At 39.1% G+C, this 21620-nt stretch overlaps 1 protein-coding gene across 2 annotated transcripts in view; it reads left to right on the top strand.

Moving 5' to 3' along the window:
* The window catches only part of rasa3 (RAS p21 protein activator 3), a 108277-nt gene extending 86657 nt beyond the window's left edge, over positions 1–21620 (top strand). Inside the window, exons 12-25 of one of the 2 annotated variants that reach the window (XM_061887066.1) lie at positions 907–1021; positions 1082–1156; positions 1223–1346; positions 4541–4647; positions 4729–4806; positions 6004–6081; positions 6353–6426; positions 7702–7743; positions 11569–11675; positions 13782–13864; positions 13949–14157; positions 16506–16609; positions 16689–16872; positions 17870–21620. In XM_061887066.1, the coding sequence (XP_061743050.1) occupies positions 907–1021; positions 1082–1156; positions 1223–1346; positions 4541–4647; positions 4729–4806; positions 6004–6081; positions 6353–6426; positions 7702–7743; positions 11569–11675; positions 13782–13864; positions 13949–14157; positions 16506–16609; positions 16689–16872; positions 17870–17945 (1456 nt within the window). In that variant the 3' untranslated portion in view covers positions 17946–21620. The remainder of the gene's footprint in view (positions 1–906; positions 1022–1081; positions 1157–1222; positions 1347–4540; positions 4648–4728; positions 4807–6003; positions 6082–6352; positions 6427–7701; positions 7744–11568; positions 11676–13781; positions 13865–13948; positions 14158–16505; positions 16610–16688; positions 16873–17869) is intronic. The other variant, XM_061887067.1, reaches the window with a different exon arrangement.

Below are 21620 nucleotides of genomic sequence, written 5' to 3'. Positions count from 1 at the left end.
ATCCCCATCTTCTACCATCCTAGTCACGTCCGTTGTGTCCTTGGGCAAGACACTTCACCCTTGCTCCCCACTGACTCGCATGGCAGCTCCCTCCATCAGTGTGTGAATGTGGGAATGTGGAAGTAGTGTCAAAGTGCTTTGGGCTTCTTAAAAAGGGTTAGAAAAGCGCTATACAAGTACAACTCATTTACCATTTACCCCGCCTTCTGCCTGATTGTAGCGGATATAGGCACCAGCACCCCCCACCACCCCAAAGGGAATAAGCGGTAGAAAATGGATAGATACGTGTATATGTGTGTGTGTGTGTGTGTGTATATATATATATATATATACTTTATACTAGCATTTTAGCAAATTTTATATGTTGAACCCTTCAAATCATCGATTTTTATACATGACAGCATCTTAGAAGTATGCTAACTACTCTGATGTTAGCATGCTAACATTTTATGCTAACACTTTTGGAAATTTTAATAGTTTAATTCTAGTATTCATGGCTTTCAATACTTGGCGCCATTTCAGAAGTATGTTAATTTTTCTTATGTCATCATGCTAACGTCAGCATGCTAATATTAAAAAAAAAAAAAATTACGTTCAACCAAAATTCAACTTCTTTTTTGTTCGGTTCAATAAACGAAACAAAAAAAATCTCTCTAAAACCCAGCAGGTTCATCCGACTAAAAAGTAAAAAAGTAATTGAGGGCGGCATAGCTCGGTTGGTGGAGTGGTCGTGCTAGCAACTTGAGGGTTCCAGGTTCGATTCCCACTTCCGCCATCCTAGTCACTGCCGTTGTGTCCTTGGGCAAGACACTTGACCCACCTGCTGCCAGTGCCACCCACACTGCTTGACATGTTACTTCGATGTTGGCTTCGGTCATGCAGATTGTAATCTTCCTCCCCACGCAGGGACCCAAACACCATTTTCCGGGGCAACTCGCTGACGTCCAAGTGCATCGACGAGACCATGAAGCTGGCAGGAAGGCACTACCTGCAGGTCACACTTAAACCCATCATAGACGAGGTACAGCCTTGCCAGCAAATACACTTCCGGCTGCAAAAGTCATCCCGAGCGTCTCCACAGATCTGCGCGGAACACAAGTCGTGTGAAATCGACCCGGTGAAGCTGAAGGAGTCGGAGAACCTGGACACAAATCGAGTGAGGACCGCCTGACGGTGCGTTTGAGGTCATCCGACATCCCTAACCCGCTCCCACCCTCCGCAGGAAAACCTCCGACACTACGTGGACCGCATCTTCAACGTCATCACCACCTCGGGCGTCAGCTGTCCCACGGTCATGTGTGACATCTTCTTCTCGCTGCGGGAGTCGGCCGCCACGCGTTTCCAAGGTAACCACCGCCTGCGTGAGCAGGAAGTGCCAAATGTGGCAAATGTGTTCACAAAAGCCCTCAAACTAGATTGACTGGGAATGTTTTGTCCTCTGCTGCCCCCTTGTGGCCGCAGTCGGCTCTGAAGGGTCAAAGTGAAATGGACTCTGGCGTCCAAAGCAGACCTGGGACCGAGGACGGCCTGCACGCCACATGCACCAGATTCACATTTTCTACATCATTTCTTTACACCTTTAACTTCAAAACTGTGACCGCCGTTGTCACCTGCAGTGTTGTTTTTAAAAATGACCACAAGTCTTGAACTGTAGAAAATATTTCAATGGTTGACATCTTCACGAGTTATTACGGTAATCTACGTCACAGCAGCTCAGACCAGGAACAAAGCGGAGTGGGCGGGGCTTGTTTTCAGAGCATGTGTCAGGAACACAAGCGGAAGCAAATTTCTACAACAAATGTCTGCATAAAAGTGATAATATATCATTATTGTAGGTGTTTATTACCCTTTGCATTTATATTTTGCCATTTCTTACACTTTTGTTGTGTTTTGCTTGATCGTAAAAGATACACAACTATCGAGGAGCTGGTCTGAGAAGTAAAATGGATTCATATGTTGATAATATTCAGTGTTTTATTGTTCAGAGTTAATATCGTTAATCCCACATAAAAGAGGAGCGACGTTCATTTCTTGTTAATATTCAGTGTTTTATTGATCATAGTTAATATTGTAAATCCCAATTTCTTTATTTGCATGTACATTTTGGGTGTCCCATGCAGTGAAAAACTGGAAAATTGCATTCAGTTTTTTTGTTTTAGGTGGTCTGTCATAATGTTTCTAAGTAGAGATGTCCGATAATGGCTTTTTTGCCGATATCCGATATTGTTCAACTCTTAATTACCGATCTTGATATTCCTTATATAAGTGTTAACACATGATGTAAGTGTTTATATTAGCTAAATTAGCCTACTATCAAAATGATTATGTGTTGCAGGCTGACAAACATGAAATGTAAGATTTATTCTACATATTTTTACAACATTGTAAAACATTAGTAAAGGTCTCAGAGGGTGAGGTAACTCCTGGAAATGAGTGGCTCAGAATGGCCAAAGGTAAGGATGTTTGTGTCCAAGTTCAAGGAAACAGGCTGTCTTCTTCGAATTGGATTTATTACAATCTTTGCAAGCTGGGTAATGTTTGCTGTGGTCTGGAACAATATGGCACACAAACAACTATCAGAAATGCAGCCAATATTACACGCAGATAATGTGTCATGAGTAGAGATGTCCGATAAGGGCTTTTTTGCCGATATCCGATATTGTCCAACTCTTAATTACCGATACCGATATCAACCGATACCGATATATACAGTTATGGAATGAACACATTATTATTCCTAATGTTGTTGTGATGCCCCGCTGGATGCATTAAACAATGTAACAAGGTTTTCCAAAATAAATCAACTCAAGTTATGATAAATGCCAACATGGCACTGCCATATTTATTATTGAAGTCACAAAGTGCTTTTTTTTTTAACATGCCTCAAAACAGCAGTTTGGAATTTGGGACATGCTCTCCCTGAGAGAGCATGAGGAGGTTGAGGTGGGCGGGGTAGGGAGGGCGACGTTTGGGGTGCATATTGTAGCCTCCTGGAAGAGTTAGTGCTGCAAGGGTTTCTGGGTATTTGTTCTGTTGTGTCTACGTTGTGTTACGGTGCGGATGTTCTCCAGAAATGTGTTTGTCATTCTTGTTTGGTGTGGGTTCACAGCGTGGCACATATTTGTAACAGTGTTCAAGTTGTTTGTACGGCCACCCTCAGTGTGACCTGTATGGCTGTTGACCAAGTATGCCTTGCATTCACTTGTTCGTGTGAAAAGCTGTAAATATTATGTGATTGGGTTGGTACGCGAAGGCAGTGCCTTTAAGGTTTATTGGTGCTCTGTACTTCTACCTACGTCCGTGTGGCATTTCGTACAGCAGCGTTTTAAAAAGTCAGGAATTTGACTTTTTAAAACCGATATCGATAATTTCCAATATTACATTTTACAGCATTTATCGGCCGATAACAACGGCAGTCTGATATAATCGGACATCTCAAAAAATAACGCTCCAAAATTGGTACCGTTATCGACTCCTAGGTACTGTATCGGTTCAAATGTGATCGGTAGCCAGCCCTAAGTGTCGCTATTTACTTTGATGTATGGAAGCATGTGTATGCATGCTGGGAATAAACTCAAACCATAACCTGGATTGATTGATTGGTTGATTGAAACTTGTATTAGTAGATTGCACAGTACAGTACATATTATTAGTAGATTGCACAGTACAGTACATATTATTAGTAGATTGCACAGTACAGTACATATTATTAGTAGATTGCACAGTACAGTACATATTATTAGTAGATTGCACAGTACAGTACATATTATTAGTAGATTGCACAGTACAGTACATATTCCCTACATTTGACCACTAAATGGTAACACCCCAATAAGTTTTTCAACTTGTTTAAGTCGGGGTCCACCTTCATCAATTCATGGTATATATTATATTAATATGCATTTAACGTCTTTATAAGCACTAATAAACACTCTTAAAACACTTCCTCTTACACTCTAGAAGCCAGGTCTTGCTAATATGAAACATAAACACTCATTCAGGTTGTTCCTTGCAGGGTTTTATGCTGCCGATACCATGAAACAATCACCTGTATTAACTGTAATGTGTTCTACTTGTTTATGGCGAGTGATACTGACAGTTGAACAATATCAACACAATATTTAAACTTGTTTTTTTTTTTATTACTACGTACAATCGTTTGGGCAAAACAAAGTCAATAATATCAATAATCCTTTGGTTTGAGCTAAGCTAAACTAGTTTAGCCGTTAGCTTAGCGATTAGCATGCTAGCTTTCGATTAGCCTCATCCTCCAGTGATAATGACACTTTATAAAGATACTTAAGATATTAAGAGATGTAGTTTATTTACCGTCAAGGAGGGGGATATTACAAGGTTTGCTGCATGGAGACACATATTTAGCTGCTAGCCGCTTGTAAAAATAACATCACAAAAAGTGTTTGATGGGCGCATGAGTAGTAGTCTTTGGAACTTTGAAATGCTATTATTGAGAGAAAGAAGCAGGAGTAAATAGTGGTGGAGGAATAAGACGTGGACATTGAAGTTGTTGTGGTTCCTGCAGTGGACCAAGATGTGCGATACACGGCAGTCAGCAGTTTCATCTTCCTGCGTTTCTTTGCTCCGGCCATCCTCTCACCCAACCTCTTTCATTTACGGCCGCACCATCCGGTGAGTGGTCGTCACGACTCCCCACTGACTACAAACATTCCTCCTTCCATAACTAGCAACTCTTTGATCTGTGCTCTGCAGGATCCCGCCACGTCCAGAACCCTCACCCTCATTTCCAAGACCATCCAGACCCTGAGAAGTCTGGCTAAGTCCAAATCCGTGAGTTCACGTAACCAGGACGTGCTAGCTGGCCAGGCATGCTAACTGTTAGCATTTGAACTTTAGTGTACAGCAGACATGTTGTCATAAGAAAATAGAACACTTTTGCTAGTTCTTTTATCGGGCCACAGGCTATGTTTTAGCTTTCAAATAATGGATTTTGATACAACTATGGTAACGTGCTAGCTTTGAAGCCAATTTTTTTATTTTTAAACCTAAAAATTGTGGATTTTGATACTTGGCACTAACTTAGAAGTATGTGATTTCTTCCATATTAGCATTTTTATGCTAGCGTCTTTGCTCATTTAATTTGTATGAACCTAAAAATTGATTTTGATACCATCTTAGAAGTTTGCAACCTAAATGTCAGCATGCTAACCTTTTATGCTAAAATTTTAACTAATTTGTTTTGTTTAAACTTAAATATTATGACTTTATGATACTTGGCGACATCTTGGAAAAATTGCAAACTTTTCCTTTGTTGTCATGCTAATGTTAGCATATTAATGTTTTATGCTATCATTTTTGCAAATGTTCTATGTTTCAACCTACAAATCCTCGATTTTGATACATGGCGCCATCTTAGACGTATTCTAACTTCTTTTGTGTTAGCATGCTAAGGTTTTATGCTACAATTTTATGTATATAAACTTAAAAATCATGGCTTTGGATACTTAGGAACATCTTAGATGTAAGCAAAGTTTTCCTATGTCATCATGCTAAAGTTAGCATGCTAATGTTTTATGCTTCATTTTATCCAATTTTATGTATTTACACTTAAAAATCACAGCTTTTGATACTTGGCGCCATCTTAGAAGTATGCCAACTTATCAAATATTAGTATGCTAACATTACATGCTAAATTTTAATGCTAGAATGTTTACTAATTTAGTATGTTTACACCTACAAATCTTCAATTTTGATACTAAAAATATGTTAACTTCTCTTTTGTTAACATGCTAACATTAGCATGTGTTTTTCTTTGTTTCTTGCATTGAACAAGGAGAGCAAAGTCTAGCAAGTCAAATTCCGTGTGCGTTCGACATAGTTGGCCAATAAATGTGATTCTGATTCCGATGTCGTACAATCGTTTCCATTCTTGTACCTGAACTTATCTTATTGCTATTTCTTAACAGCTAAATCTTGACTAAACTCTTTCTCGCCTTTCCATGACTCTTTTCTTTATTTTTTTTTCAGGCCAATTTCAAAGAGTCCTACATGGCTGCATTTTACGACTACTTCAACGAGCAGAAGTATGCGGACGCTGTGAAGAATGTGAGTGTTTTCTTTGTTCTTGTCGAGCAGTAACTCCTCTCCGACTCAGGAAAAAAGAAGTACATCATACGAACATGAGTGTCGGGGTACCAAGGACCCACAGGAAGTGAAAGATGCTACTTTAACTTGAACTTTATGAAGACTGCCGTGCTCCACTGGAATGATCCCTATGCATACGTTAACTTAATGCAATTATGTATCCATGCAAAAAGTGATATTTTGACGTATTGGGAAGTGCGGTCATTGGTGACATCTTTTCTATCTTCCACAGTTTCTGGACCTCATCTCCACCTCGGGCAAGTGGGATCAGAAGAGTATTGAGACGCCAATCATGCTGAAAGAAGGGTATGTCGCTTTTATCACCCAGTATTAATAACTGCTGCACACAATTCTGCTATCTTCACTTCCCGAAAGATTGTTTTTTTAACCTAAAGTCAACTTGTTCAAAGAAATGGAGATTTATTGTTGCTTCTCATAAGGCTTTAAGTGCAGGAGCCTCCAAACTTCCCACTGAGGGCCACACACTGAAACATCTTTGTAAAATGTTCTAAACTAAATCTGCTGATCTTTTACATCAACAATATGATTTATTTTTTTAAATATATTTTTAATAGATTTTGGATTATTTTTTATAGATTAAGAATCGTTACAAATAAGAATAGCGATTCATACTAAAATATATATATATTTTTTGGGCCCAAAAAATGAAAAAAAAAAATATATATACATACATACAGTGGGGCCAAAAAGTATTTAGTCAGCCAGCGATTGTGCAAGTTCTCCCACTTCAAATGATGACAGAGGTCTGTCATTTTCATCATAGGTACACTTCAACTGGGAGAGACAGAATGTGGAAAATCCAGGAATTCACATTGTAGGAATTTTAAAGAATTTATTTGTAAATGATGGTGGAAAATAAGTATTTGGTCAACCGTTCAAATCTCTCACTGATGGAAGGAGGTTTTGGCTCCAAATCTCAGGATACATGGCCCCATTCATTCTTTCCTTAACACGGATCAATCGTCCTGTCCCCTTAGCAGAAAAACACATGATGTTTCCACCCCCATGCTTCACAGTAGGTATGGTGTTCTTGGGATGCAACTCAGTATTCTTCTTCCTCCAAACACCAGCAGTTATTGTTTCACAACAAATATTCCACTTAGAATATTGTTTGGGGGAAAATTGCATGTTTTGTTTTTGCCATATAAAAAATTAAGGACATAAAACAAACCCATTTAAAAAAAAAAACATAACAAAATAATAAAAATGTATAATCCACCGATAGATCTGAAGTGTTGAAAGTAATTCAAATAAAAAATAAGTCTGACTTATTTTAACACTTTGATGTTATTCAAAATGGAATATTTGATGTGAAGTCATTACATTATGTCAATAATTCATAAGAAAATAGATTTTGATTCAGTGATGACAGTTTTAAAGGAGAAAACAGCTTTGTGTTATTAGAGTCAGCATTGCAATTTTTGGGGGTAAAATTTCCCCCGTTCTCTTTTTTCCTCGGCTCTGTTGTGGTATTTGTGCAAGTATTTTGCCAAAGTGGACATCCCGGCTTTAAAGGGAACTTTCACTGCCCACCTTCTTGTGTTTGTGTGGCGGGCGCAGGAGTGTGAGACTCACTATAAAGAGGGTTGATGGGAAGGGCAGGTAAGAGCTTCTTTTTGCCCTCCTCACCCCGTGTGTGTGTGTGTGTGTGTGTGTGTGCACTCTAGCCCCTCCCCCAGTGCTCCGCCTCCTCTCTCCTGCACCGTCTCCCACTGGAGGTGGATGGCCGCCACGTGACAGGAAGTACTGTACTCAGCCCCTAAGGTGTGGTCTGGTTACAGTACACACATTGTCACGTGTCCGCCCACATGCTGACCCCCCCGGTGTCCTTTGTGTCCACCGTCACATTATTGCTGCACATGACACGTCCCAGACCGCTTTGACACTGGGGGAGGCCAGAAGGATGAAATAGTCTGCTTGTCACCTGCTCCTCTTTCTCCTCTTCACTTTTAGTTTAGTCATCAACGTGCTCAAACTACAGAATTCACAGCATCACAGAGGGAAAATACATATGGAATATCCCATGTATGCAAAAAAAAAGTATCGCATTTTATTGGCTTCCTGCTGCAAAGCTGGACAGCCAGTGAACATCTAAATATCAAATAAGAATCGGGATTCATTCTATAATCGATTTTTTTTTCCCGCTAAAAATACATAAAATAAATTTAAAACAAAAAAAACAAAAATATATATATATACATATATATATACACACACACACATATAGATATATATAAAATGCCCTTTTAGTTAAAGAAACCCCAGTTTTTTATTGCAACATCACAAAATATGCACCTTTTTAAATAGATCAATAATTAATGACAACATTGATTATGATTCATTTTTATGACAGTTTAAAAAGAAGCACTTACATTTTTGGAGCTCCAAGGGCCCCCCCCCCCCCACACATCAGTTTGTTTGTTTTACTTTCAACACTTCAGATCTGTCAGTCAGTTATGCATTTGTATTATTTCCTTGTGTTTTTTTTTTTTTAAATGTGTTTGTTTTAAGTTTTGCTCTTTTTGTCATAGAAAACTTAGTTTTATTAATGGCAAACACAAAATATGCAGTATTTTTCCCTAAAAATATTTTCAAAGTGGAATACTTGATGGGATTTAATTAGAGCCTTGAATAGGTCAATCATTCATAACAACATTGATTTTGATTCATCATAATTTTTCGAGCAATAACAGTAAAAAACAACAACACATTTTTGGGGATTCAAAGCTTAACAGCCAGTGAACAACTAAATAACACTTAAGAATCGTGATTCATTCTAAAATAGTTTTTTTTGGTCCAAAAAAAAATAGAATACACACACGTACACACACACATATATATATATATATATATATATATATATGTGTTATATATATATATATATATATATATATATATATATATATGTGTTAAAGAAAACCCTGTTTTTTAATGGTAAAATCACAAAATATGCACCCTTAAATTGGTCAATAATTCATAACTACATTCTTTTTGATTCATTTTTATTTTTTGAGAAACAACTCAATGAAAAAAATCCCGTTAAAATGTTTGGGGATCCAAGGGTCTTAAAAATAAGTCAGAATTATTCATATTTTGTTTACTTTCAACACTTAAGATCTATCAGTCGATTATACATGTATATTATTTTGGTATGTTTTTTTTAAATGTGTTTGTTTTATGCCCTTTTTGTTATTGAAAACTTAGTTTTTTTAAGGGCAAACAAAATATGCAATATTTTCTCCCCAAAAATATTTCAAAGGGGAATATTGAAAGTACAATAATAGAACAATAATTCAAAACAACATTGATTTTGATGTAATATTTTGCTGCAAAGCAGGCCTGCTGGTGAACATGTACATGTCCTCCAGTAAACACACCTGCTGGTGAACATGTACATGTCCTCCAGTAAACACACCTGCTGGTGAACATGTACATGTCCTCCAGTAAACACACCTGCTGGTGAACATGTACATGTCCTCCAGTAAACACACCTGCTGGTGAACATGTACATGTCCTCCAGTAAACACACCTGCTGGTGAACATGTACATGTCCTCCAGTAAACACACCTGCTGGTGAACATGTACATGTTCTCCAGTAAACACACCTGCTGGTGAACATGTACATGTTCTCCAGTAAACACACCTGCTGGTGAACATGTACATGTCCTCCAGTAAACACACCTGCTGGTGAACATGTACATGTTCTCCAGTAAACACACCTGCTGGTGAACATGTACATGTCCTCCAGTAAACACACCTGCTGGTGAACATGTACATGTTCTCCAGTAAACACACCTGCTGGTGAACATGTACATGTCCTCCAGTAAACACACCTGCTGGTGAACATGTACATGTCCTCCAGTAAACACACCTGCTGGTGAACATGTACATGTTCTCCAGTAAACACACCTGCTGGTGAACATGTACATGTCCTCCAGTAAACACACCTGCTGGTGAACATGTACATGTCCTCCAGTAAACACACCTGCTGGTGAACATGTACATGTTCTCCAGTAAACACACCTGCTGGTGAACATGTACATGTCCTCCAGTAAACACACCTGCTGGTGAACATGTACATGTCCTCCAGTAAACACACCTGCTGGTGAACATGTACATGTTCTCCAGTAAACACACCTGCTGGTGAACATGTACATGTCCTCCAGTAAACACACCTGCTGGTGAACATGTACATGTCCTCCAGTAAACACACCTGCTGGTGAACATGTACATGTCCTCCAGTAAACACACCTGCTGGTGAACATGTACATGTCCTCCAGTAAACACACCTGCTGGTGAACATGTACATGTCCTCCAGTAAACACACCTGCTGGTGAACATGTACATGTCCTCCAGTAAACACACCTGCTGGTGAACATGTACATGTCCTCCAGTAAACACACCTGCTGGTGAACATGTACATGTCCTCCAGTAAACACACCTGCTGGTGAACATGTACATGTCCTCCAGTAAACACACCTGCTGGTTGCTTCCATTGGAGTCTTTTACAAAAGCTAAACATGCTCGGCTGTAGACTTCTTGGGGAACACTTCATTCAGTTCTTGTGGGTAACGATTACATTAAATATCCATTCTCCATTCCAAAGCAGTACTCTTTTAATAACATTAATACCAGTTCTAGGATGAACTACTTAGTACTCTTTTAATAACATTAAATACCAGTTCTAGGATGAACTACTTAGTACTCTTTTAATAACATTAATACCAGTTCTAGGATGAACTAGAGTATTCCTTAAAATAGATAAACAGCTCTGATACATTTAATATTACTTTCAAGAAAACTGGTTTTGTTTCATAAACTCCTACCCAAACATTTAATAAAGTCCTCCACAAATAAGTATTTGTATAAGTTGAAGGGAGGGATAAGTGGTAGAAAAATGGATGGATGTTTGTCATGACTGCCACAAGTGGTGGAAAGGTGTATTACAGCTGAGTACTGCTGCTGTCTTTCGTGCTACCATTGATTGTTTCCTTGATTGAAAGAAAAAATAACTCTAAGAACGATAATAACAAGCCAGTTTTTCAAAGATCCAACAAGCCTGTCTCTAATATTTGATTTTATTGTATTTGTTTGACAAATAGTTTCTATTTTCCCATATGTTTTTTGTTTAGGAGCATATATTGCTCACATTTCGGGCCAAATAGATTCCACATGTGCAACAGGTGAGGACTAAAATCCACACCAAGAAAACTATAAAACCTGCTGGGAAAAAACCTTTGCCTTGAAAGGTGCATAATAATAATAATAATATTAATAATAAAATGTGTTTTTGTGGAATTCTAGCAGCTAAGCAGTGCAGCAATGAAGACAAAAGTGAGCTGCTCCTTGATCACTGCAAATACTTTCAGCTGGAGCTCACCTGGGAAGCTTTCCAGAGGACTATTTCATATTTCTGCCATCTTTCAGATTTATGATCAAGAGAGCACAAGGCAGGAACCGCTTTGGAATGAAGAACTTCAAGAAGCGGTGGTTTCGCCTCACCAACCACGAGTTTACCTACCACAAAACTAAAGGTAATGTTCCTGCAGAAGGTGCATGCAACTACTCATCAGTCATGCCGTCAGGGTCTTGGCTGATGGACGCAGGTGGCAGGAAGTTCTTTGAAGTTCTCACACGTATGCTGAATATACCGAGTGTGTTTGAAGGAGGGAAATATCTCAAGCTCAGATAAATACCTTCAACATTACCTACAAAAGTTATCAAGAAGCATTTTCACTCATTAAAGTGACTGAAAGGACATATTTTGTGGGAAAAAATTATATATTTATCTATATTTATACATATAGATATATATTGTATATATATAAGTGTATATATATAAATATGTGTATATACATATATACAGTATATATACATACTGTATATATGTATAAATATATTTATATAAACAAATATGTATACAATATATGTATATATATATTTTTTCTCACTAATTGTCATTTAATGAATTTTCCCCCCAAAAAAATTTCATTGGATTTTTATACACTGATTCTTTTTTACACTGAGTTTTACACATAAAATTCTGTAGTTTTTTTTACACTGAATTTTACACACACACACACACACACACACACACACACACACACACACACACACACGCACACACACACACACACATATCCGTCCATCCATTTTTCTATCACTCATTCCCTTTTGGGGTCGCTGGTGCCTAGCTCAGCTACAATCAGGCAGAAGGCGAGGTACACACACACACACACACACACACATATATATTCCCCCCCCTCCCCCCCCCCCAAAATCTGTCCTTTCCATCTATTATTTTTTTACACTGAATTTTTAACACTGATTTTTTTTTTTTTACACTGAAGAAAAGGGGTGGAAATAAGGCTTTGGAAAAGCAGGAATTCTAGAAAATCCTGGAATTTTTGGAAGTTGGAAAAGACAAAGTTAGAATTTCCAGAATGGTGGAATGTGTTGAAGGTGGAATGGTTTGAATAGGTTGAAAAATGTGGAAATGGAAGTTTGAAAAATGGCCAATTCATTTTAAATGGGAAAATGTCCCAGAAAACCTGGAATTCTGGGAAATCTGGGAATGTTTGGAATTTGTCAAGGGAAAGCCTGCAACTCCTGAATAGGTTTGAAGTTGTAAAGTTTTGAATGGGGTGAAAAATGTGGAAGGTAGAGTGTGCCAAGATCTGGAGAAGAAATGTGGTGTAGAAAAGCAATCACACAGCTAGAAGAGGCAATTCCTGAAGGAATTGAGAAATGGTATTACGGAATTCCTGGAATACTGGGAATTTTTCCAGTTCAAAAAACAACTCTGTTTTTTGTCCTAGTGAAGAGGAATGTTTTGACGGTGGAACAGTTGAAGTGGGATGAACCACAAACTAACAGTTAAGTGTCGCAGCTAAGGCTGCTCGATATGGCCTCTTTTTATCATCTCCATATTCTTAGGCCATGTGACCATACAGCATATATATATATATTGTGTCTTAGCCTTGAATGAACATATAATGACAGCAGTATGATGATTCTATGTGTCTACATTCAAACATTCTTCTTCATACTGCATTCATATATGCTACTTTTAAACTTTCATGCAGAGAGGGAAATCACAACTAAAAGTGTATTTATGAAACAGTTATTAAGCAGTGGCACAAACATTCATGTCATTCCAAAACAGAAAGTGCAAGATTGTCAGAGACATTTTAAAACAAGCTATGAGTGCACTTTTGTGCATGATGTCACTAAGATGACATATCAAAACAACACTCAATTCAAGTGCACTTTTTGTACAGAACACCACTACAATAGTTTAAAACAAATCAAGTGCACTTTTATGCATGATGTCACACAAGATATTTCAATAAGTGTCAAATAAAAATGAGCATTCATATTTTGTTGAAGTATTATTCAATAAATATATTTTTAAAGGATTTTTGAATTGTTGCTGTTTTTAGAATATTTTTGAAAAAATAAACACGCGTGCCCCTTGCCATACCTTCAAGTACCCCATTTGAGAACCACTGCGTTAGCCCCAAGAATCGAGTGGACTCGTGTGGTGCCCACAGCATCCCAGACCTAGTTCCAGGTGTGAAGTGATAGTTGGAGAGGTTGCAGACATTTTCCTCCACTGATGATTTGCCTTTGCCTTCCAGGAGAGGGCGCTCTGTGCAGCATTCCCATCGAGAACATCCTGGCTGTGGAAAGGCTGGAGGAAGAGTCCTTCAAGATGAAAAATGTATGTCAGGCATTACAAAATCCTGCCTCATTTCCTCCAATGTGTGATGTTTGTGTGTCGTCTCGTGGCCTGGTCTTCCTCCAGATGTTCCAGGTGATCCAGCCGGAGAGAGCGCTCTACATCCAGGCCAACAACTGCGTGGAGGCGCGCGACTGGATCGACATCTTGACCAAAGTCAGCCAGTGCAACCGCAAGCGTCTCAGCACCTACCATCCTTCTGCCTACCTCAACGGCCACTGGCTCTGCTGCAAGCTTTCTGCTGACACGGCGCCTGGCTGCACGCCCTGCACCGGGTATGTGGCCCCTGGGGGGGCTCCTGGCCCCTGGGGGGGCTCCTGGCCCCTGGGGGGCTCCTGCTCTTCTCACGCCAGACTCATGTCACACAATCTTTTTAAACATGAATTTATGCTGACAATTTGGTTGAAAAAATAGTTATTAGCAACATACCACTGTTTGAAATGTGTGTGTTTTAAAATGTCAGTCTAAAAAAATTAATTGGGGAAAAAAAACATTCTTTGTAATAATATTTTGTGTAAACAAAATCAGTGTATAAAAATTCAGTGTAAAGAAATCAATGTTTAATAATTAAGGATAAAAAACTAAATTCAGTGTATAAAAAAATGTATCGTACAAAAATTGTGTAATAAAATTTAGTGTACAAAAATCAGCGTGTAAAAATTCAGTTCAACAACATTTAGTGTTAAATCAGTGTAAATGAATCAATGTATACAAATCCACTGTAAAAAAAATTAAAAAAAATCAGTGCATAAAAATTGTGTAAAAAAAATTTCTCACAAAACATTCAGTGTATAAAAATTTTTGTGTAATAACATTCAGAGCAAAATCTAGGGTAAAAAAATGTATTTTAAAATAATTCAGTGCAATAACATTTACTGTAAAAAATCCAGTATATGAAAATTCAGTGTAAAAAATGTGTTGTAAAAAATTCAGTGTAATAAAATGTAAGTGTAAAAAAAATTCACCGTATAAAAAATTGTTGTAAAAAATTCTGGGTAAAAAAATATGATGAAATAGTTAAGTGTAATAAAATTCAGGGTAATAAAATTAAGTATAAATATATTCAGCGTATGAAAATTCAGTGTAAAAAAATTAGTTGTAAAAAATTTAAGTGTAAAAAAAAGTATTTGTATAAAAAATCAGTGTAGTAAAATTTAGTGTAAAAAAAATTCTGTGTAATAAAATTTTGTGTAGAAAAAATTAGTGTATAAAAATTCAGTGTAAAGAAATCAGTGTATAAAAATTAGGGGTAAAAAATTTAATTCAGTTTATAAAAGATGAATCATACAAAAATTGTCTAATAAAATTTAGAGTACAAAAATCAGTGTATAAAAATTCAGTTTAATACAATTTAGTGTTAAATCAGTGTAAATAAACCTCAGTGTATAAAACTTCACTATAAATAAATCAATGTATAAAAATCCAGTGTTAAAAAAATTCAGAGTATAAAAATTTTGTGTCACCAAATTGTTACAAAAAAATCTGTGTATAAAAATTGTGTGTAATAAAATTCAGAATAAAAAAAATAATTTTGAAATAATTCAGTGCAATAACATTTATTGTAAAAAAAATTCAGTGTAAAAACAATTCAGCGTAAAAAAAATTTGGTGTAATAAAATGCAGTGTAAAAAAATTTAAAAAATGATTTAGTGTGATAAAATTCAGGTTGAAAAAAAAGTGTAGATATATTCAGTGTATGAAAATTGAGTGTAAAAAGAATTGTAAAAAAAATTGAGTGTATAAAAATTGTGTAAAAAAAGTATTTGTATAAAAATACATCCATCCATTTTATACCGCTTATTCCCTTTCGGGGTCGCGGGGGGCGCTGGCGCCTATCTCAGCTACAGTCGGGTGGAAGGCGGGGTACACCCTGGACAAGTCGCCACCTCATCACAGGGCCAACACAGACAGACAACATTCACACACTAGGGCCAATCTAGTGTTGCCAATCAACCTGGGAATAGGCCCCTCCCACCTCCAAAGACATGCACCTGGGGATAGGCCCCTCCCACCTCCAAAGACATGCACCTGGGGATAGGCCCCTCCCACCTCCAAAGACATGCACCTGGGGATAGGCCCCTCCCACCTCCAAAGACATGCACCTGGGGATAGGCCCCTCCCACCTTCAAAGACATGCACCTGGGGATAGGCCCCTCCCACCTCCAAAGACATGCACCTGGGGATAGGTTGATTGGCAACACTAAATGGTCCCTAGTGTGTGAATGTTGTCTGTCTATCTGTGTTGGCCCTGTGATGAAAATACAGTGTAATAAAATTCAGTGTAAAAAAATAAACTAAATTATTTAGTGTAATAACATTCAGGGTAAAAAAAATTTGTTATAAAAAAATTCTGTGTAAAATTTGTGTATAAAAATTCAGTGTAAAAAATTCTCTCGAGACTCCAAGCGCTATTCATAGTGAACCCCATTATCTCCATCTTTAAGTTACATTGAAACCAGGGTGGTTGGTAAAGTGTCTTGTCCAAGATGGCGGGGATTGAACCTGAAATTCCTGGAATTGGAGTTGCTCTACCAAGCGAGCCACGCCACCCCCCAAAGTTAAAGCACGGAACACATGAATAAATCAATAAGGTTCCAAACTGACCTCCATGCTCCTCCTGCAGCGGCCTGCCCGCCAACATCCAGCTGGACGTAGACGGCGACCGAGAGACGGAGAGGATCTACTCCCTCTTCAGCACCTACATGACCAAACTCATCAAGATGCAAGGTGCGCCATGGTCCTACTTCTTCTCCTGTCAGCCCACTTGGGTGCTTTCAAGACGCCTCTTTATGTCCGGGCTGCACAGAGGCCTGCGGCAGTAAGTCCGTGTACGACGGGCCCGAGCAAGAGGAGTACTCCAGCTTCCTCATCGACGACCCGCAGGAGACCTACAAGACCCTGAAGATGATCGTGTCGGCCGTGCAGACTCTGGAGCAGCAGCACACCAAGTACAAGCGGGACAAGTTCAAGAAGACCAAGATAGGCAGCCAGTAAGTGCTTCTAATATTCTTTCATTTGGATGGGAATATGTCCAGCACCTTCATGCACCCCACTAGTCCACTTTCTGCACCTTCATGCACCCCACTAGTCCACTTTCTGCACCTTCATGCACCCCACTAGTCCACTTTCTGCACCTTCATGCACCCCACTAGTCCACTTTCTGCACCTTCATGCACCCCACTAGTCCACTTTCTGCACCTTCATGCACCCCACTAGTCCACTTTCTGCACCTTCATGCACCCCACTAGTCCACTTTCTGCACCTTCATGCACCCCACTAGTCCACTTTCTGCACCTTCATGCACCCCACTAGTCCACTTTCTGCACCTTCATGCACCCCACTAGTCCACTTTCTGCACCTTCATGCACCCCACTAGTCCACTTTCTGCACCCCACTAGTCCACTTTCTGCTCCGTCAGGGCTCCTAACTTTTTCCAATGAAAACATGCGGGGACATTTTTATATTTTTACTTTTCAAATCTATTACTTTTTTTATCCTTTAGTGCTCCTCTCAAATTGTCCAATGTGGACACAGAAAGTTCTCAGTCATTAAAAATTCAAAATAATTCATAAAGGATTCTTGCGTTTTTATTCCACGCCTAAATCCACTTCATCTCTCTTAATATCAACTTTTTCTTATGTTTTATGCCCTTTTTGTCAAAACACTGTTTTTCTGGCAAAAACACAAAATATGCAATATTTTCTTCCAAAAAAGGCAAATTGTAATATTTGATGTGAAGTCATTGGACCCTTAAATATTACAACAAAATGTTGTTATTTAACAAAAAAAACACCATTTATAAACACTCATAAAAGTACCAAAGCCTGGTTACCGTTAAATACCAGGATGGATTCACACCTGGTACTGGGAAAAGGTTCTCATTCCCAGTACCGGAGCAGGAATAGGCTGGGAATCAGTTTCTGAAGTATTTCTGCTGTTAAATGGCCGCTCTGATGGTGAGGTGACGGCGTCTTCTTGTTTCCTCAGAGAACATCCCATCGGAGACAAGAGTTTTCAGTGTTACATCCGCCAGCAGTCGGAGAGTTCCACCTACTCCATCTGACCTCCTTGCGGTGAGTCCTGGCCAAACGCCGTTTTTTATTTAACGTTGGCCGGGCGCCCCGCCCCCTGTGTCAAGGAGGAACTGACTTCTGACAGGAAGAGGAAGTGCGGGGAGAAGGAACTTTTCTCACTGGTGGATTCCCCCAGCGAGCGACGTGCACTTTAATCGCCTCCGCACCAACGGACCAATAAGTCACAGCACATTTTCAAAAAGTGGAGTTTATCGCTTTGATTTGTACTTTGCTTATGCTAGTTCTTTGTATTCCATGTACCACAGACCAACACCTCTGTAGTTTGGCCCCCAGCTATACAAGAGCAGAGGGCGGGGGCCTCACAAGAAGGGATGGTGGGGACCAAGTGCCATGAGCGCTAATTAGCCCCCTTTTGCCTCAATGATTAGCTTCATTTCAAATGTCACGGCAAACGTGTTCCTAACCCCTTCCTGCTCCATCACCGATAAGAATATTCCCTTGGAGACTCTGGCTGGTCAGGCCAGGTCTAGGAAGGCTCTCAATCTGAGCACAAATCACCATCCACTAGGATTTCAAAATGGATTTTTAAGTCGACACCCTGGATTCTTTTGTGTCTCAATGATTACAAAACAGGTTACAAAGCTCTGAGAAAATGATTTTTAAAAATCAATTCTTAAGACTTTTGAACCGATTCAGCATCACAATGAAAAGGACTTGTCATTCAGATATAAAAACACAAAACGTACAGCACCCCCAGCATTCATTCTGGTTTCGATGCCAGGCTCCATTCAACCTTTTTGATAAACAAGCATGACAACAAATCTTTAAATGGTGGCAAAACACCTCATTGGTGGAAGGAGACAATATTTGGGTGATCGTTGTTGTAAGCAGACAATAAGTTTTCTAAACCTGTGTTTAGAACAGTGGTTCTTAACCTTGTTGGAGGTACTGAACCCCACCAGTTTCATATGTGCATCCACTCAACCCTTCTTTAGTGAAAAATAAAATGTTTTTCAAATTCAAGACAAAGTTATATGATCTTTTACTGGTGCATGAACATCACCTTGTTCAAAGAACAACACCAACACAGTGCCAGAACTCGTAACAAATGACACACCCGCACATCAGTTTGGCTTCTGCTGTTGCCGTATTCCTAATATGCCGATAGGGAGAAGTTTTATGTACACGATGAGTCGGGTGTGGCTTGAGTGGAGGCTCCACCCAACCCGAGGCCGACTCACCGAACCCTTAGGGTTCGATTGAACCCTGGTTAAGAACCACTGGTTTAGAAAGTGTTTTCTAGTTGCACATAACTGGCATTTGTCACCCAGTGCCCTGACATCTCTCTCCCCAAATATTGTCTCATTCCCTCGCTATGAGTGTCGTCATCAAACAAGAAGAGGCCAGTTGCTTTGATTCTAACTTTCTGGTAGACAAGCATGACAACAGATCTTTAGGTGCTAGCAAAACAAGTCGTTAGTGGCCACTCTTCCCACGGAATGAGAGTCTTTGACAGATGTCAGGATGTTGTTGTTGTAAGCACACCATAAGTGATGGTGCAAACTTGTTTAGAAAGTATTTCTCTAGTTTAACACAGATGACTTCTTTCACTCCATGTCCTGACATCTCTTCCCCAAAGATTGTCTCATTCCAAAGAAACAAACAAGAAGATTCCAGTTGTCTCGATTCAAACTTTGTGGATTAGCAAACATTGCAATAGGTCGCTTGTGTGGGTGGTGGCAAAACAACCCCTTGGTGGCCTTTCTACCCACGGAATGAGACAATCTTTGGGGGGAAAAATAACAGAATGTTGTAACTTGTTTAGAAAGTACCTTTCTACTGTGACTAAGATTTGTTTCATTCAATGTCCCCCAAATATTGTCCCGTTTCATGGGAACAAACAAGAAGAATCCAGTTGTCTCGAGTCTGGATTGTGGATTAGCAAGCGTGGCAAAACAACTCCTTACTAGCCATTCTTCCCACGGAATGAGACAATCTTTTGGGGACAGATATCAGGATAATGTTGGAAATTGGTGATGGTGCAAACTTGTTTCAAGAATAAGTCTCTAGTTTAACACAGATGACTTCTTTCACTCATTGTCCCGACATCTGTCCCCCCATAGATTGTCTCATTCCAAGGAAACAAACAAGAATATTCCAGCTGTCTCCATTCAACCATTGTGGATTAGCAAGTGTGGTGACAGGTTGGTTGTTTGCCTGGGTGGTGCAAAACAACTCCTTAGTGGCCATTCGTCCCATGGAATGAGACAATCTTTGGGGGGCAGGTATCAGGAAATTGTTGTAAATTAGTGATGGTGCAAACTTATTTCCTTCGGTGACAACAATTATTTATTTTACTCAATGTCCCCCAAAGACTGTCTCCTTCCATGGGAACAAACACAAGTCCAGTCGCCTCCATTGAACTTTTGCTGGTCAACAATCATAAATGTGTCACATAAATGGCAAATTGCTTATAAAAACATTCCATTCCTCCATGTTAGTCTGAAGATAACTTTCAAATTGTGCACAATCTTGTTTTGAAGACTGGAATCGAACCACGTCTCCACTCGTTATTTCTTTTTCGCCTCCCTCATCCACCTTTTCCACTCATTCCAATATCGTCCTAAATCGTCATGTACGGTGACGTCGCCGAGTGTTGCCACGGCAACAGCGGCCCGTTCTATTTCAAAAAGTCCCCCGACAGGCTGCTGACGGTCTTACACCTCAGAGTCCACTCAGGGTTCTGGGTTTGAATCCAACACTTTCCCCATTTGCTGCTTCCTGTGGTCATCATTGCCAAAACGCTGGCTTCTGAGCACCGCCCACATCTTTCGTAGCTCCGGGTGGAAAATTGTGCCAGTCAGTACTTTTTATACAGTCCTCCTTTTGACACAAACTGAAGAAAAACACCACCTATTAGATGTGTTTTTTTAATATATATATAAATATAAATATCATAACCTGTGATGTTTTCAAACCTTCAATCATGTTTATGTTAGCTGTGTTGTGGGAGCTTGAATCTTTGTCATGCGACGACTGAAGTGTGTTTTTAAAGTGGTGTGTGTGTGTGTGTGTGTGTGTGTTAGGAGTGTGGGGTGACGATTTCATTCTCAATTCAAAACGATTTTCTCAATGTACTATCTGGTATAATAATTAAAATCAAAATTTTTCAGGCAAAGGGTTAGAAAAAGCTCCTTCTGTTTGCAAAAAGATGGCCTAAAACAAGTTTTTTATTTGTACTTTTTCAATCAATTTTAGAAAATGATGAGTCGATTTGGAACCAGGATGAATTTGTGTGTCATGCCAACTGCAAGAAGTCAGTGTTAGATGTGAGATGAAGGCACAAAATATATTTGACAACAACAACATGACTGGCTGTTGTGCAACCATCTTCTACATGTTGCACCACATGTTTGTGTCACCAAGCATCATTTATTCTTACTCAGCACACACGATGTTTGTATTATTTACCTTCCCGTCACGCATAAGGACTCCAATCCTCCCAGAAGTGTTGATTTATGCAATAATGTTTTTTTTCTCAACATGCAATAAGATTGACTTTGTGAAAGGAGAAAGTTTGTCATTTTTACCAAACACTTAAAAGGGAGAAGAGTGTTTTGTATTCCAATAAGCATATTAAATGTGTGTATGAATGTTGAAATGTGATGTTTTATCCTTAATAATGAAATGGAGCTCTTCATGCA

Source organism: Nerophis ophidion, linkage group LG25 (assembly GCF_033978795.1).
Source record: "Nerophis ophidion isolate RoL-2023_Sa linkage group LG25, RoL_Noph_v1.0, whole genome shotgun sequence".
In the NCBI taxonomy this organism is placed as follows: domain Eukaryota; kingdom Metazoa; phylum Chordata; class Actinopteri; order Syngnathiformes; family Syngnathidae; genus Nerophis; species Nerophis ophidion.
Note: the sequence above shows the minus strand (reverse complement) of the source record. Positions and strands in the feature narration are given on the sequence as shown.